The sequence below is a fragment of the Falco rusticolus genome, chromosome 11 (assembly GCF_015220075.1).
Source record: "Falco rusticolus isolate bFalRus1 chromosome 11, bFalRus1.pri, whole genome shotgun sequence".
Taxonomy (NCBI): domain Eukaryota; kingdom Metazoa; phylum Chordata; class Aves; order Falconiformes; family Falconidae; genus Falco; species Falco rusticolus.
In genome coordinates, this window is record NC_051197.1 from 13,588,950 (window position 1) to 13,606,344 (window position 17,395).

At 39.5% G+C, this 17,395-nt stretch overlaps 1 protein-coding gene across 2 annotated transcripts in view; it reads left to right on the plus strand.

Moving 5' to 3' along the window:
- The first annotated feature begins 12,604 nt into the window (after positions 1-12,604).
- AK5 (adenylate kinase 5) overlaps positions 12,605-17,395 on the plus strand; it is a 101,524-nt gene continuing 96,733 nt past the window's right edge. The window contains exons 1-3 of one of the 2 annotated variants that reach the window (XM_037403787.1): positions 12,605-13,141; positions 14,911-15,123; positions 16,103-16,270. In XM_037403787.1, coding sequence (XP_037259684.1) covers positions 14,955-15,123; positions 16,103-16,270 — 337 coding nt within the window. In that variant the 5' untranslated portion in view covers positions 12,605-13,141; positions 14,911-14,954. The remainder of the gene's footprint in view (positions 13,142-14,910; positions 15,124-16,102; positions 16,271-17,395) is intronic. The other variant, XM_037403786.1, reaches the window with a different exon arrangement.

Sequence of the window (17,395 nt, forward strand, 5' to 3'; positions counted from 1 at the left end):
TGTATTCATTTGGGATTTTTTCCATTTCTTGTCCATCCCCTTGTTAGGGGAGGACTGGCTTGACTACTAAATGTTTGTACCTTGAAAAGATTTGGAATAGCAAAGTAATACTGACAAAAAATATGCAAAAAGACTATGGTGAGAGTAAGAGATGCAGAACTTCCAAAGGAAAAAACCATGAAGTCCTGCTTCTAATATTATTGAGCTGAAACAATTGCATTGAATTGTGTTTATCAATAGATTCTTTTTGAACACTCGCTAAACACATTGGAACCCACAATTTTGTTCCTCCATAGCATCAAGTTGCTTACCTCTACATCAGAATCAAACTAGACAATATTTTTTACTGTTATTTACAAAGTGAGATTATAGCCATCCTTGTTTACAGTGCCTTTTGAGACCAGAACACAGGCAAAAACCTGGAAACTTACAATGAAATTCAGTTGACATTTGTTCTTAATGAATTAACCATCTACCTTGTCATTGGTTCTGTTCTGTCATTAATAACACAAATATCACCAGGCACGGAGTTTATGTAATGTTGAATTGTGTAATAATCCAGTATTTCATCTAAAGAAGACGTGAGGTTACAAACTATTCCAACAGCTTATACTGTTGGTAAAATCAGTAAAACATGAGAAAACAAAACATGAAAAAACAGTGGCAGCTTGTTTACATAGTTTGTTAGGTACAATGTCAGTCATGAAATATGAATGCACATCACATTTGGTCTCAGTGCATCAATATTTTTCTCAACAGAAAACAATGCTGAAAACTGCTGTCAAAGCATTCTCATTTGTTAAAATAACAAAATATGGGGGGAAACAGCAGTAAAAAACCACCTCCAAAACCTTGTATCTTTTTAAAATTACCCTCTCCATTGTATTTTTCCACTAATATTTAAAATGGGTTCATTCTCAAATAGGAAATTCATGGGCTTCTTGATGAGGAACAAGGTAGGAATCTTCATTAAATTGCCCTAAATAAAGCTAAGTTTATAACCGTAGTTTTACTCTTGATTTCAAGCAGTGGATATAACACATTTTGCCTTAGAAACATTAAGAACTCCTAATTTTTATTTCACTACTAGTTCTGACATCTCTATGATAGATCTGTCGTGTTGCAGACACACCAAGTATCTGAATGTCTCAGGAAAGTCCTCCCTGTGGTGACTGAGCTGAAGCAGTCCCAGCTCTGCTGTTTAAATTAACTCAGGTAAAGGGCCGTGTTGCTGATGGACTCATTTTAGCTCCCAAACCGTTACTTAAAGCTACTGTGTGTATTCTCAGACTGCTCTACAGCCTGCAATCTAAATATATCCTTTTGTCTTCCAAGTAATTTTCTTTATTCGCAAGCAAGCGATTTTTACTCCATTGAGGACTAGTCATCAGCTGTATGAGAAAACAAACACCTAAGTTTTGAAAATTAAAGGCTGAATGAACGCACATCAGCTTTAGCTGAAAAAATACTAGATTTAATATTATGAAAATTTTATTAGAAATAAGATCTACAGTGAACACTGAATCAACTTTAAAAAAGGTTACTCATACACCAAGTACAATAACACTGATTAACATTAAATATTTGAATAGTGACTAAAACTGAATGTAGTAACTTGCCAGAAACGGTTATGTAGATCACTGTGTGATGAATACTGAAATGTTACTAGAACTGATTAGTGGAAGATTGCACTTGAGATGCAAAATTTAAGACAAGTCCAAAAATAGGCCATTAAGAAATTTAAAGAAATATTCTCAGGGGAAGGAATAATTTAATTTTTAAAAATTTAAATATGCACAATTATTTCTGTTTTTCCAGGAGTTATGGTGTTGAGTAGATCAAAACAGCCCGAAATATTTTTAGACAAAAGCTCAGTTGTACTTTTTAGAGCAGCTGCTAGGCTATGAAGAAAAGTGGCAGTGGATCAGCAAACCTTAATGATTTCCCTGACTACTCAAACCGTATAAAGCAGAGCATCTGGTTCCCTCTTTGGCTTCAGTTAGCAGGACACTGTAAAAGCTGCTCTGGATCAGGTGGAAAGTACTTATGCTGAACTAAGCATGGAGTATCTATCCTTCGACATACTATAAAATCTGACTCCATGCTCTTTGAAATTTTACTTTTAACCTATTCCTTCAAGCACATTTACTGGAAACTGTTCCCAAGTAGAAATGCCAGAATAGCTTCATAAATTGAAATCACGCTTGGGAGCCAGATTTTGCTATGATTTATAGAAATGCAGTCTTGCTGAAATTCCTGTGCAAAAGCTCCGTAAAGGGCCTTTTCACCATTACAGTGCTGGCACTCGGTGCAAGGTGGAATTTTACTTAAAAAATTAAATGGACTTTTGCTAAGCAGAAAGTCTGGATGAAACCAAATAACACATTCAGCAAGAAAGTTAACTGGTGACTAAGCAATCCCCCAAATACTTTCTTTCTTAAAAGCCAAATTGCATGGCCTAAGCTGATCAGTATATTGTGCAAACTAAGAACTGCCCACACAAGAAGGCATTCAGTTACAAAATCTATGAAAGTTTTTCTACATTGTTTTGCAACACTTTCATGAATAAAAAAATCCAAACACTTTCTTTTTACCTGTCTTTATCTTTGTGTTAAGGAGTATATCCTGATGAGGTTTTTCTAACGGAAAGAGACTGTCAAGAAACAGTCCTACATAACAGCAATTACCAATACATAAATATGTGCCTGTCATTTCTATGAATTTGTCCTGCTCTATGACCTGAACTAATTGTTTTAGCTGCTAAATATATATTACATGAAATTGTAAAAGCTACATTTACTGCAGTTAATGACCTTTTACATTTTAAGATAGGCATTTGAATTTACATGTTCATTCAAGGTGATTGATTTTTATAGGGAGAAAAGACACCAATGAGTCAATCAGTTTCAATAAATAGTGCCTTAATGGATGCATTTGCAAAAGTATTATCTCAGCGAAAATCACCTTCCTGCACTTTTAACTCTGATAGTTACCACAGATTTCCTTAAACAAAATTCCTCTTATTATAACATTATGTAAGTGCTGGGGAAAAAAATCTTGCACTTTAGCTGCACATTCATATTAAATATATATCTCAAGGAAATTAACTATATATATTTACCAGGTACAAAAATGTGTGCTCCATTTGTAGACTGTAAGAATTCCAGATTGAAGTTTCACAAACAGTACCTTAAAAAGAGCAAATTAAGATTATCCTTTTCAGAATAATGAAATCAAAATCATGATACAAGGTGAAGTGTACATAACGTTACTTGCCACTTAACTTTGGAATAAAAATTATAATAATCAACTTTTTAAAATATAAAAATAATAAATGCTTTGCGTGTTTACAGCACCTCTCACTGAAGGATCTCAAAGCATTCAGTGTTAATTTCACGTTATCTTGAAACCAGGATACTTCGAACACTATTCGAAAATTTGGGGTGTGGCTACTATGTATTCATTTTTCTCTCATCTGATTCTGTTTGCCTGCATATTTCTGCAAGATAAGGAAAACAATTTCAAATTTTTTTGCTTGTTACATATTATCATGTTATGAGAAGCATTTTTAATACAGATTCTTTTCCATGGATGGATTTTTATCACAAGATTCTGAAAGAGTATTTAAAATTAAGGAGGCTGAACATATTTTGCCTGCCTTATATCATCAGCTAGGAACCAGAACAATATAAGCCATCTTTACCATTTCCTTCAGTAATTCTTTATCTAGTTATGATCTAAAATTGCCATATTGGTTTTCAGATCCTTTTGTGAAATAAATTCATCCATTAGGCTATTTATCTGCTCAGAATTCTAGAACCCAAATGTATTTTCTCTCTCAGAGGGTATCTTCCTAGGTTCATAAATGAAAAATTTGTTTTGGAAAGGGAATAGTCTGTGTGTGTATTAGTAGTATTGAATGGTAAAATCAGTCTTTTTCCCAGAAATTGTTCATAATGCCGTTTCCATAAAAGAAGTCAGCTAGGAAAGCTGAACAGTCTACCTCTACAAGTCATGATTCTCTTTTCCCTAGCCCAGAGGCTGAGGGAATAAAGTTTCAGCAGAAAGCCAGGAAAATGCAGTAGAATATCATTAATTGTCAATCAACTTACATAGAACAATAAAATGTCAGCTACGCTACAGGGTAATTTTAAAAATTCTGTCCAAAACTGACGTGGAGGTGATTTAGCTGTATAATGTAGATAAAGAAGTAATTTAAGAGATCTTTGAATATTCAAATCTTTTCCAAATAGTACCAACTCAGCTGTAAGCGAGCAACAAAAGAAACAGCGAAGACTGTAGCAAAATACCTGAAGCTGATCCATTTGTTATCCTGTAGTGGGTTCATTCTGTATAAAAAACAATGAAAACAAAACGTCAAAGGAAAAGCAAACCCAAGAAAGGATTACTTTCTTGTTGTTATTGATAATAAAGTGATTTCTGATTTATCAGTAACAAAATATTCAAACGTGGTAAACATAACATCGTAGTTTCTCAGTGTCTCAGTGTAGTATAAGAGCTGTAAAAGCCATTTTAAAGACTGCAGACTTCAAGACAGCCATACTTTCAAATTTTGTAATAAATCAGGACAAGGAATATATTAGTGGTTCCATTTTTATAAGATAATTTCAATAAAAGGAAACAAAAGAAACTGTCAAGGCTTGCATTGGGAACCCGCCAAGGTCCAGCATATACAAGGAAAAACACTTGAATCAAGTGATCATTTTTCAAATACATGAGTCAAAATAATATTTTAAAAAAATCCTGAACATTTGTGGATAAATATTAAAGCTGCAGCCTCAGAGTTTGTCGCTTGTACAGCTGTGTCATTTTCTAGTAACTTGCCTCTTGATACAACGAGTTCACACAGGAGCAGAACTTTGTAAGGAGTTCTCCTGAAAACAACTATCCATAACAACCTTCTCCTGACCCCTGCCTTGTGCCATGGCCTCAACACCCAGCTGGGGTGTATTTGCTTCCCAGAACACAATTGCCTCACCTCTTAAGGGACAGCGGTAAGACAGGGCCAAGGGTCCCGTTCAGCTCTGCAGTTGAACAATGACTTAGTTTTTATTGGATAGCATGGCAGGAAAGAAAATGTCTTTGTCATTCAAGAAGTGCTGATGATTATTAATAATGTCAAGTGTTAAAAACTATTTGGTATCAAATTATCCGATATCAGGCCAAACTCTTCCATTCAGCCAAAAGTTTTCAGCCCATGCTTTGTTGAATCTGAGTTCAAGTTCAACCATCTTACGACAGTTTCATCAACTGTTCTGTTATCTTTGCTAATAAGCCATCTGGCAGGGTGTCGTCTTCTACTGAAAACAGGTGTTTGATCCAATTCTCATTTGTTATACTGTCAAGAAAGCATTCACTGAAGTTAGTGACTAAATTCAGGCAGTGTTCTTGCACGTCAGCAGAAAGTCAGGTTGAATTTCGAATTAACATTAAAACATTTCCATGGTTAAAACATTTGCCAGTTTCTCTCATGTCTCTCAACTAATCCCATTGTGTCTGAAGATGCAATTTCTTTATCTTGTCCTTCTTCTGTATTCTGATTTTTATATAATTATTATGTAATATGCATACTTTAATCTCTATATATTGCCTGTTATTCATGGCAATGCAAGAACAAAAAGTTAAATGAATGAGTTCAAGAACTTTAGATCGTTGAAAAATTGCTTCTGTCAATCAAAATTAAAATTACTCCCACAGAAAAAATTGTTCCTCACAATAGAATTCAGAGTTGTGAGCCAATACCTGCCTAAGTTACAGTCTTCCTGGATTTAAAAAAGAGGGTTTGGACAGTCATTTCCCAGTTTAATATGAAATAAAAAAAACAAACAGAGGTTTAGCTCTAAAGAAACTAAAATCTTTAACAACAAAACAACAAATACTAGCGGCTGGCTGACATTTTGACAGCTACTGCTTTGTGGTGAATACTGAATACACACTGAATATGGAAATAGGTGACTCTTCACTTTTTACCAGAACGCTACAGTTACGGCCATGTTCGCTCTCAACAAGAGCACATGCCAACATTATTCCATTGTGAATCCTAATAATAAAAAAAAGGCTATATCACAAACCACGATTTTTTTTCTTAACAGTTCGCTTATTCTTTGGCATACATGTGCAACCTGACCAAAATTAATAGTAATTTTGTTTGACTAAGTGAAACAAAAGTCTGTATTTGTAAATGTCCTCTGGGCCCTTTTCTGCCTGAAAAAGGCCCAGTCGGGAGCACTTCTTGACCCTAGGTAAAAAAACCAACGTGATATCAAACTAACTGGCACCTCTGTAAAGACAGAAGTATCAAAAAATGTTGAAGGTTTCTCAGTGTGAACAATCCTTGAAATCATGATATGACTCTTGTAAGCCCTGCATATAGGAAGCTGACGTTACTTTCAATTCATTTAGGTTTCTATTAAAGAAAAAATCATCAAGAGGCTTATTTTTTCAAGAGCTGTACTTTGTATCAAGGTGATTTTCAAGTAGGGAAGATTTTCACTGTATGACTGAATAACAGGTTATAGAAATAATGTTGTAAGGCACTAGTCCATTATGCCACTGAAATAAAACCCAAATGATAAGTAGCAGGGGCTCATACTTTCTAAGAGTCTTACGCCTTGTAGCATTCCCAAGACAAAGTCTAAATGCTGTGCTTGAATTCTTTTCTATTCCCACCACCACGCACAAGTCATTATTCAGGTCAGGCCTATTTTATTAACTGAATTTTGCTGTGTTTCTTTGTGGATTTTTTTTTTTTCTACAGCTACCTGCATTTTCTTAGTTCATAAAGAATAAACACAATGAACTGAAATTTCTTTATTATCAGTATCTATCTGGGGACAATTCATAGATTAGAACCTTAAAATCTGTGGTTGGATCCCTAGGATGAAAAGGCAAGGAAATTAAGACTTCATTGGAAAAAATAGCACAGCATTTCTAAGTCATTGAAAATTCAGTATCAAATTATTTGGAGCGTTTATTAATCAGTTACTGAAAAATGGCAACTGAGGAAAAGAAAGTAATCCTCCCAAAGAGCAATTTCTGTAACATTGGGGAGAGGAGGGAGGGAATTTCAGTTTAACTGCCATAAAATAAAAGCCAAAAGGATGAGGAAGCTGTGACAGATCAGACTGAAAGTCTGTGTAAGCCCCCGGTCTGTGTTCTCACCAGTAGTGACCAGTCTTCTAAGTGACTGAGTTAAGAACAAGGAAAACCCCTGCAGGATCTCCTGCCTTCCATCTCACAGAAGCTTAAAGACTTTCTGAGGTGGTAACCTTGAATTTATTAAGTTACATAATACCTGTACAATATCCTCATACTATCTAATTACGATGAGCCAGATCAATGATAAGGACTTCAATATGCATGATAACTGGGAATTATTTAAGAAATGCTAACAAAACAGCCAAAACACTAACAACCTATGACTGAAAAAGCACTGATTAAAAAGTGATTTGGCTTGAAAATAAAGATACATAAGAAAAACATCTATAACAAATACTAGAAGCTGCAAGAAATACATGCAAGAGATTTAAGAACTGTAAAAAAAAAAACCAAGCAAGGAAACAAAATTACATAAAACCCAATAGTCAGACTGGTGGAACAGAATTTAAAAGAGCTGGTTTTCTGAACAGAAGAAAGAAAAGGGTCCTAACAGCATTATTGGAATATGCTTGCATGGATGCAACAACAGCAATTGGAAGACTTCACTAAGTATTTCTGTTCTGTATATACGGAAATAATCAGATGATGTAATTATACCATAGGATGATGATGAAACATTCTCCATTACAACTGTAGTCAGCTAACCTTTATAAATAGTAGCCGCTAAAACCAACTGAATAAATCTGCGTATTTGGGTAAGTTTTATCAGAGGTTTATTTAGCTGGAAAGGACATCTTGGGCCTCTAACAACCCTTGAAATATTTGCTTTCTGGTAATACGTTAGACCAGTACTTTAAAAGAGTGGTGTCATAGGGAATTACAGGCCTGTCCATCTAAAATGTAGCAGTGAAAAAATCAGAACTGGTAAGAACATACCGGAATGTAGTTTATATGGAATTTAAATAATGCTAGTTAATGCCAGTTTTTGAAAATTAGATCCTCTCAGATTTATCCCTACACAATTGTTCAAGAAGGTTTGTTTTGGCTGATGAAGAAAAAAGTGATGATCTGATGGTATTTATTTAGCACTGCGGGATATCTTGTTCAGGAAACCTGAATGAATCAGAATTCATGCACATGTATTTAATGAGTAATTGGTCTCAAAAGTGAAGTATAAATGAGAAATATTAAGTTTCTGGTTTGGTCCCATGGGAACTGTGTTTTGGCCATGTGCTGTGTAACAGTTTTATTGATTACCAAATAATAATACAAAAAAAAAAAGAAAATCACTGGTACCAGTGATACTTGGCAGATAACAAAGACTAGGAAAGTGGTAACTCACAAAGGGTGCTGAGCATGCTGATCTCTTAGTAAATTGGCTGCAAGCAAATATATGAAGTCATGCATCAAAGAATAAAGAGCAGGTGTTGATCTTAGAGTCGAGGCATCTGTGTGAGAAAACCGTGGAAAGCAGAGCTGCTGGGAGCCTGCTAGATAACCAGCTAAAGGTGAACCCCATTGCAACACCAAGGCCAGTGCACAAATTCAGTCCATCGGTGTGAAAACAACAGAATGAGGACTGTGAGGATGTTATAGGCAGGCTGAATCACGTCAGCACCTGGCACTGGTGTGACCATTTCTGGAACAGTGTGTCCTGTTTGATGCCTTCACTGAAGATGCCTGTTGATAAATTGGAAAGAGTTCAGGGAGGGGTCATAAGAAAGATTACACTGTAACTGGAAAATAAAAGCTACAGCTATGTAGCTTATCCAAACAAAGGTTAAAGGGACTTGATCACAGCATTATTTTTTTCTTCAGCAGATTGCAGTCTGCATCCTCACACTTTTAAGCAGCACAATTGTCTTTCTTCCAGGTTTTATTCATGCTGGTGTCCTCAGAACTTACATAAACTTACATAAAATGGCAGTTCTAGGGCACAGTGAAAATTAGATCCAGAGGTTGGATTTTTCTAGGTAGATTTTTCACTATCTTTCAATTAGTGATTTAATTCACTTAAGTCACATGTTTAGGTATCAGTAGAAAAGATAAAAAGATTTAGCAAAATGGAAAAGAAAGGGGAAGGAAAATAGCAGGTTTAAAAAAATGTTAACACCACTGTAGCAGAAGACTTAAAATGAAAAGTTTGTTTTAGCAATCCTGGATTAATTTACACCACACTAGGCTCAAATATGGGGCTGCAACTAAGTTCTGCATTTACATTACAATGCATATTATTTCTGGATCATAAGGATGTAATTCAGCATATTCTATTAAAAAGGCTGCACATAATTGTTTTACTTACAGAATCTACACATTCAAACTGTCCACATATCTCACACCAGCCTGTGTAAGCACATCAGTACAAGGGCATCGGTTCTGATTTAATAAAGACATTCAGCAGAGCTTGTGTGAAAAATGCCAGGCACTACTGCTTGAACAGATGCTAGACAAAAGACTAGAAGATGCATAAAATACTGGGGGATTCTGAAGTGATTTTTGAAAACATAGAACCTAATTAAGCTTTGACTGAAGGCTATGGGTGTTAGGTAATTGATTTTACCAAGAAGAGAAGGCCCAGAACAGCATATTCCAGCTGATCCCATATAATTTCATATTAGTTCAGATTCATGTCGTTACTGGAGGAACCAATGAGAATGGAATCAGCGCAATGGGATAGGATTCATGTAAGTTTTCAAGATGAATTTCCTGAAATATTATCATTTTGATAGCAAAATTTTGCTCTTTCTGCTGTAGTTTCTTCCCCTCCAAAAGAGATAGGAGGTGGCAGAAGTATAACCAAAGTGATCCTTCAGCCTCACCCCAGTACCATGAAGAGCTGCCTGTACCTTCAGGAACTGGCAGTGCTCTGGAACTCAAATCCATGTTCTCATTTCTGTGAACTTCCTTTGCATCCCGTGTTCTTTTCCAAGGCAGTAAAACCACTTCATTTCCAGCCACACTCTTGATCAGACACTGTCAAATGACAGTTAACCTTCTAACAGCTGCCTTTACGTTACCTACACACCTGAAATGACAAATACCCCAGCTTTGTATGCCCGTTCAGCTAATATATTCTTAATCCTTTGCTGCCAATGTTCTTCAGAGCCTTTGTGAAGCGTCCACCTGTGACCCTGTTTCAACACAGGGATTTTGCCAAAGGCAAACACATAACAGATCACTTCTAGAAGGAGGTACCATATTATTAGATCCAAAAATATCCTTTCCAGATACATTTCACACATTCAGTCTGACAGATTTCCTAAATGGACATATTTTTGTCTGAGGCAGTAGTTTCTGCGACATAGAATTTGATTTTGTGCAACAAGAATCATATTAGCTTGAAATCACTCTTTTTTCGAACAATAATTTAGATGTGCATAATGATAATAGTTTTATGACAGAACAGTCAGAATTTTTATTTTCTGTTAGCATTATCTAACTGAGCAAAATGCCTGGAAGCCTACTGTAAAAACCAAACATGTCAGACAAGACTTTACACAAAAATTTTTCAAATTCCTGAGGAGGATGCTATGGAAAGCATGTGAAAGGAAGTATTTTTCTCTTATCACTCCAGGACATTGGATGAGATACTAATTTACCCGTAAAATTGATTATATAAAAATACACATGCTGAAAGCCTATACACGGAATTTCTCTGAAACAATGATAATACAGATGAATTTTTCTGGATAAACCAAAAAAAAAAAAAAAAAAAAAAAAAAAAGAAACACACAAAAAAACCCCACAAAACCAAAACCACAGCTCTGTCTTCCTGAATATAATGGCATCTTCCATTAGCCGTCCTTAGGTAAGATCTTATTTCAAGAAAATATCTCTTTAATTTAATTCAGTCTTCCTCTTGTCAAACTTCATTTAAGGTCTTTTAAAACCAATTGTCTCTCAGATCTTTTGATTAGGACTTTGGAGCCTACCCTAGTTTTTACTCAATCAAAATGAAGATACTGTACTTTTACAATGAATTTACATTTGGATGTTTTAAAATCTTAGCAAGAGAAAGTAGGGTTAAAGCCACATCCAGAGTTCATGGGAGGATCAGAAAGACTGCAGATGAATGCTGATTAAGTTCTCCAGCAAAGACTAAAATCTTCCTTAAACATATAAGCAGTGCCAATTCAGTGACATTACTGCAGCTTCCCTAAGCGGACACCGCTGTATTCAGAGAAAATGGAACTGGAAAGGTCTTAAGCTGACTAATCCCAACTACTTTCCAGAGATACTTCAGCTGAAGTGGAGACCAGGCCGTCCATCAGTTGACTGCTGCAAAGGGACGTTAGTGGCTGCCCTTCAGGTGGAACCTGCTGGGAGAGACTGGATGCCTTGCAAAACCTTTCAGTCCAATTTATCAGAATAAGATCACGGCACTACCCCTGGGGCAGTGTTAGCAGTTTGGGGAATGGACAAGGACTGGAAGCCTCTCCAGGAGAAAGGAAATGGTCTTATATAAAAAGCTGGAGGCAGGGCAGAGGAAAAAGAGGGCAGCTTAACTACAGAAGCAGCAAAACAAGGAAGACGGCTGCAGCTGAGAGGGAGAAGCTCGTCAGACTGGTATTGATCCACAAATAACACACAAGGGGGAGAAGCTTCTAAAAAGACTCCTGAGAAGACCTGTCCTATGTCTGAAGAATACTGAGATACAGAAAGCTGTTGCTCGCTGTTTGTTCGTAAGCTTGCAACTTAGGTAACCTATTTCTGTTAGGCTATGCGTGAGACTACGTGGATGTTGTGTTACAAAAGATCAGCAACAAAGTTAAAATCTAATTGGAACATCAGACTTGATACAGGACAATTAAGCAACTGAAATAATTAACCCTGACTTCCAGTATGCTACCAAGTATGACAGAAGACACCTCTCATGTGGCACTTCTCGGAGCCCATCTAGAATAACGCATCCCATGTTGGGCTCCCCAGTAAAAGAGATGTTGATAAACTGCCGCGGCTCGACTGGACCAAGATGGTCAGGGATGAGAGCCACTGCCCTTGAGGAGAGGGCTCAGGGAACTGGGCTTGTTCAGCCTGTGGCAGGCTGAGGGGACATCATAACAGCTCTCCAGTGCTGGTGAGGAGGTTATCATGAAGATGGAGCCAGGCTCTTCACAACGGTGCGGTGGTGGGCAAGAGACAAATTGAGACAAGGGAGGTGCCAACTGAACAGAAGAAAACGTTTTTTCTGCATGAGGCCAGCCAAGCGCTGGTTGCCCTGAGAGACTGTGCAGTCTCCATCCTTGGAGGTTTTGCAAGATGATACTAGATGAAGCCCTGAGCAACCTGGTCTGACCTCAGGCAGGAGCTGTCCTTGCTCTGAGCAGGAGACTGGACCAGAGATTGTCTTCAGGTCTCCTCCTGTGACCCGACCATCGCTGACCACAGAAGCTCATGAGCTATCACAGTTCGTGGCCTTTTACCAGCCATAGCACACGAAATGCCTCGCTCTCCAGAACGCCGACAGACGATGCCGAGGGCAGAGCCCGCCGTGCCCTGGGAGGCGCCACCGCCTCCGCGCTGCCCTCGCGCACAGCCCCCCGCAGCCGCGGCCCCCCCAGCGCGGGGCGCGCCTCGGGACCGCACGGACAGACGGCGCCTCCCGGGGAGCCGGGGCCGCTGTCCCCCGGGGCAGCCCCGCCCGCGGCCCGCAGCCAGGCACAACGCCACCGCCTCCGCTCGGGTGCCTCACCGCAGGCACCCCCTGAAACTTTGCCCGGCAGCCTGCGCACGCTCGTCCTCCCCGCCCGGGGAAAACGTGCTCTCGCTGCCTCCGTGCAGCGAGGACGGGGAGGCGGGCAGCCTGCCTCCCTCCTCCCCCCCCCCGCCCCGGCTCGCCCGCCCGCGGAAGCCTCGCCGAGGCTCCCGCATTGCACCGCCGCTCCGTGCCGTGCCGTGCCGTGCGCGGGGCTCGGCGCTGCCCACCCGCGCCCCGCCGGCGCCCCCGTCCCCGGCTGGCGGTATGAGCGCCGGCGAGGCGAAGGAGTATCTGGCCCGCAGGGAGATCCCGCAGCTTTTCGAGGTAGGGGCGGGGGGCGCGTTTGGCGCCCCGTCGGGGGGGCGCTCCGCGCTGGGACCCCGCGGCGAGCGGCGGGGCTGAAGGTGGCTGGAAGGACGGAGCCGCCAGCGGCTGCGGGGCGGGGAGCGGCGCCGCGGGGAGCCGGCCCCAGCGCGGCCCGGGGGGCTCCGCCGGGCTGGGAGCCGCCGGGCTGGGCGCCGCCGGGCTCGGAGCCGCCGGCCGCGGGGCCCCGCCTGCCCCGAGCCTCCGCGGGCGCGCAGGCGGCCGCGCCCCTCCGCGGCGCTGCGGGCGGCCGCGGCTGCCGTCCCTCAGCCGCCTGGGAGGGAGCGAAGTTGGGTGTCCGCAGGGCAACGGGGCGCCGCGGCGTTCCGGCGGGGGCTGGCTGCCAGGTTTTCTCCAGATTTTCGTCGGTCGGGGAGAAGGAAAAACCCGCAACTGTTTAGTGGGGGTTTGTTTGGCTTCCTGCGAGTTACCCGCTGCTAATGGTTGATAATCACTTCTCTGTGCAATGTGGATTATTTTTCTTCCCCCGTTCTCCCGAATCAGACATCCTGCCATCTACATAAAAGACACACACACCGGGACACATAGGTGTTTTCCCTGGTCTGTTCTGGAGCCAGGCGTTTTTTTAATGTAATTGGAAATTACAGGACATAGACCACGCTGATGTTTTACTAACACGTTTAGAATGTGAATGGTTTCACAAGAGATGCGGACAAAACAGTTTTTCTGTAGAGGCTCGAAGCCTGAACTAACAATTTTTAAGAATTGATGCGTATCTTCTGTGAAAATACATAGCCAGTTGCTGTGATCATTTAAGTAGTATAAGGGCATAGGTGCATACAAACAATAACCGATTTTATAAATTCAAATGGGTGTAAACAACAGTTACTGTATAAATGTAGACAACAAGTAACTGAGCAAATCCTGAATCGGAGCTATTTATGTTTATTACTAATAACAACTGTGACTCTCAAGTTAATTTGCACAAAAATTCGGATGACCAGAAAGGAACAGAGATCATCCTGAAAGACATTTATTGTTAAGAGAAGGTTGGATGCAGTTGCCTTGTGGAGAAGATGATGACTTATGTATCACTTTGTTAAGGAAAATCAATTACCATGCGTCAGAGGAGGGCCTGACATTCCTCCCCATAATGCTCATAGGTACAATGGGTACAGAATTAAATACCGCAGGCAGGGATTTTCTAATAGCTGGGAAATTCCAGTCAATGAAATCTGGAGGAACCTATGAACTTGGGGTTTGGGGTTTTTTTCCAATATCCAATCAAGAAGGTAATTTGAGTATTCCTCTATTTCTCGTGATCTTTTAAAAATCTTTTTTTCATTATTCGTGTAAGCGTTGACTCAAGAATATGGAGAAGATACTTGTGTGTGCATTGCTCTTTAAGGAAAAGGTACATTTTAGTGGTCTGATAGGCTACACAGAATATATAACTTCTGGGGCTCTCTAGTTTATGCATTGGTCTGCGTATAGTTGCCAGTGGTAGTTCTAAGAAAAATGTAGGGAACTTTTTTACTATTTTCAGTTTTTATTACAGTGTGAACAGAAAAATACAAAGACATAGCCACAAGCTTCCAGTTCTGAATCCATTTTGTGACATTGGCAAACCAAAATCCTACAATTTTTGCAGGCCTCACGCTCATGCATTGGCTTGAAGTAAGAGTCTGAATATACAAGGAATATGATGTCTCTCAGTGTAAAGTAAAATGCAGAGTAAAAGTGCTTGTTTTTCCTGGCATCTGTCATAGTGTGTATTTCTGATCTTACGTTGCAGAGTCTGTTGAATGGATTAATGTGTTATAAACCCGATGACCCAATTGAATATTTGGAAAACTGTTTGCAGAAAGTGAAAGAGCTTGGAGGGTCAGAAAAAGTGAAATGGGACACTTTTGTCAGCCCAGAAAAGAAGACCCTGCCTCCACTCAATGGAGGACAATCCAGGAGGTCTTTTTTCAGGAATGGTAATGTATTAAAGTATAAAAATGTTTGTATTTCTTATCATGTGGGTGGTTTTACATCCACTGCTGAATTATTTTATACTTCTATAGCAGATCATGCCTCATGCTGATTTTCCTTAGGCAAAGGACTCTAGGATTCTGTTTCCTTGCATTTTGGCATTTTTCTCCTCCCATAATGGATGCTGTGCAGGAGAGGAATTTGTGACCATTTTGCAGCCTAATGATGGGTATTTGCTGTGTAAATGTTTAACACATCAGTGGAAAGATTTATTGTCTCCTACTTAAAACATTTGCAAAGATAAGGGCAGAGTTGATCCAGTGCACTTGGCTTCTATTTTTAGTTGGTCCGTATGGATGATGTACATACTAACTTCAATGCAGTTACACTAGACTGTGTTTCTAGTTTATATTGGAGCTCTATGCTAAATACAATGTAAACGATAAACTCTTTGAAAAATGCACATCTCATAAAATCTAAGCAGATGTCATACCAATACCTGTAATTATTTTATTTGTAACGGTAACAAAGAGTAATTAGCTCATCTTTCAGTTGCCATAGTTATTGTTCCTTGCCATCCAGCATTTCATTAAACTAATTAGCAAGAATACTGTCTCTGTCTCTCTGGACAACATGTATCACCAAAAGAGTTCAGCTTAACAGTACAGGTTATCGGCACAATACAAGGCTTTTAGTTGCAGAGGACACCGCCGAACTGTGGGTGTTATGGGCAGATTTTCACAGGAAAGCTGATGTGCTTGTAAAGAAACACCAAAGAAAACTTGACTCCTAGTGGTTCCAATTTAATAACTGGGCTAAACAGAAGGAAGAAACATTTAATATAGTAACAGCAAGCACATTGTAAAATTAGGAGATATTTATACTTTATGTTTATTGATTATACTGATTTAAATTTGTGTACACAGTAAATTTTGAGTTTTCTGTGTATTTTCATAATTCCCAGTTTGTCTTACTATTTTACAGTGATGCCTGATAATTCTAACTTCCCATACCGACGGTATGACCGACTCCCTCCAATCCAACAGTTTTCCATAGAAAGTGACACAGACCTCTCTGAAACTGCTGAGTTAATTGAGGAGTACGATGTGTTTGATCCTGCAAGACCTCGACCAAAAATTATTCTTGTCATAGGTATGAAGGCAGAGTCATTTTGACAAGATCTTATCTTTGTTACTTTGCCTTTTTATTTTTTCTGCAAATACATGGAATGCCTATATGTATTTAAATACAATTTTCCCATCTGCTGTAGCAAGTGGTGCAGCCCAGTTAAGAGTGTATCAGATGAAATTGTTAGTGCTGAGGATATAACATTCCAACTGTAAGCATTTTAGGGGTTGCAGTGAGCACCTGCGGTCATGTTCTGTAGACTGGATGCCTGTTAGCAGCTGGAGAGCTCATGGTTTGCTTATGGAGCACATCTGCCAGTTTGTTTTAATCAAAACCAAACCTGGCTCATGAATTTCGAGACAACTCCACCATGTGAACCAAAGAGCTCTTCTAAAGTGTGCTGCAGATCTGAATTAAAACACTATCGTAGATGTACTCAAAGCTGCTCACAAAAAAGAATATTTAAAAATAATGCATGAGGCACCTCAAAAAGGTTATAGGGAACAGTTGTCCTTTATATTTAGAACCTTGAAAACTGATCGATATGTCCAGCTGGAGTAAGCATACATCGTCACTGGTCCATTGCACTGATTAATTAATCCATAGATCTATTTGGTGAATTAATCCTGTGCCAACTTCATGGAGAGTAAGCGATCAGCATCAGTTGATTCTTCTGTCTCCCCCGGTTCTCTCTTGCGTCACGTTTAGTGTCCTTTCTAAGCAACTTGTGCTTTCCACCTCAAAGCAGCATACTGTTTATTAAGAAATAGCTGCAGTTTAAGTCTAAGTCAATGTTTTATTTTGTTTCTGAATTTAATTTCTTTGAAATAGTTTCCTTGTCATCTGGGATGTTTGTCTTTCAAAATTTTACCACCAGGCCTAATTCTCTGACTCTCTGGACTGTTTAAATAGTTACAGCACAGGTGCCAGGTGATGGAGAGTCACATTTTTAGTCTATAAAGCATTATTCATATTAAAGGGAGATACTGCTTCCGTAACATAGTATGTAGTATAGTAAAAGAGAATAGAAATGTCTTCACTGTGATGTAGAGTGGAATCTCCCTTTACAAGAGTATGTAGTGATAGGACAAGGGGTAATGGTTTTAACCTAAAAGAGGGCAGATTTAGATTGAATATTGGAAAGAAATT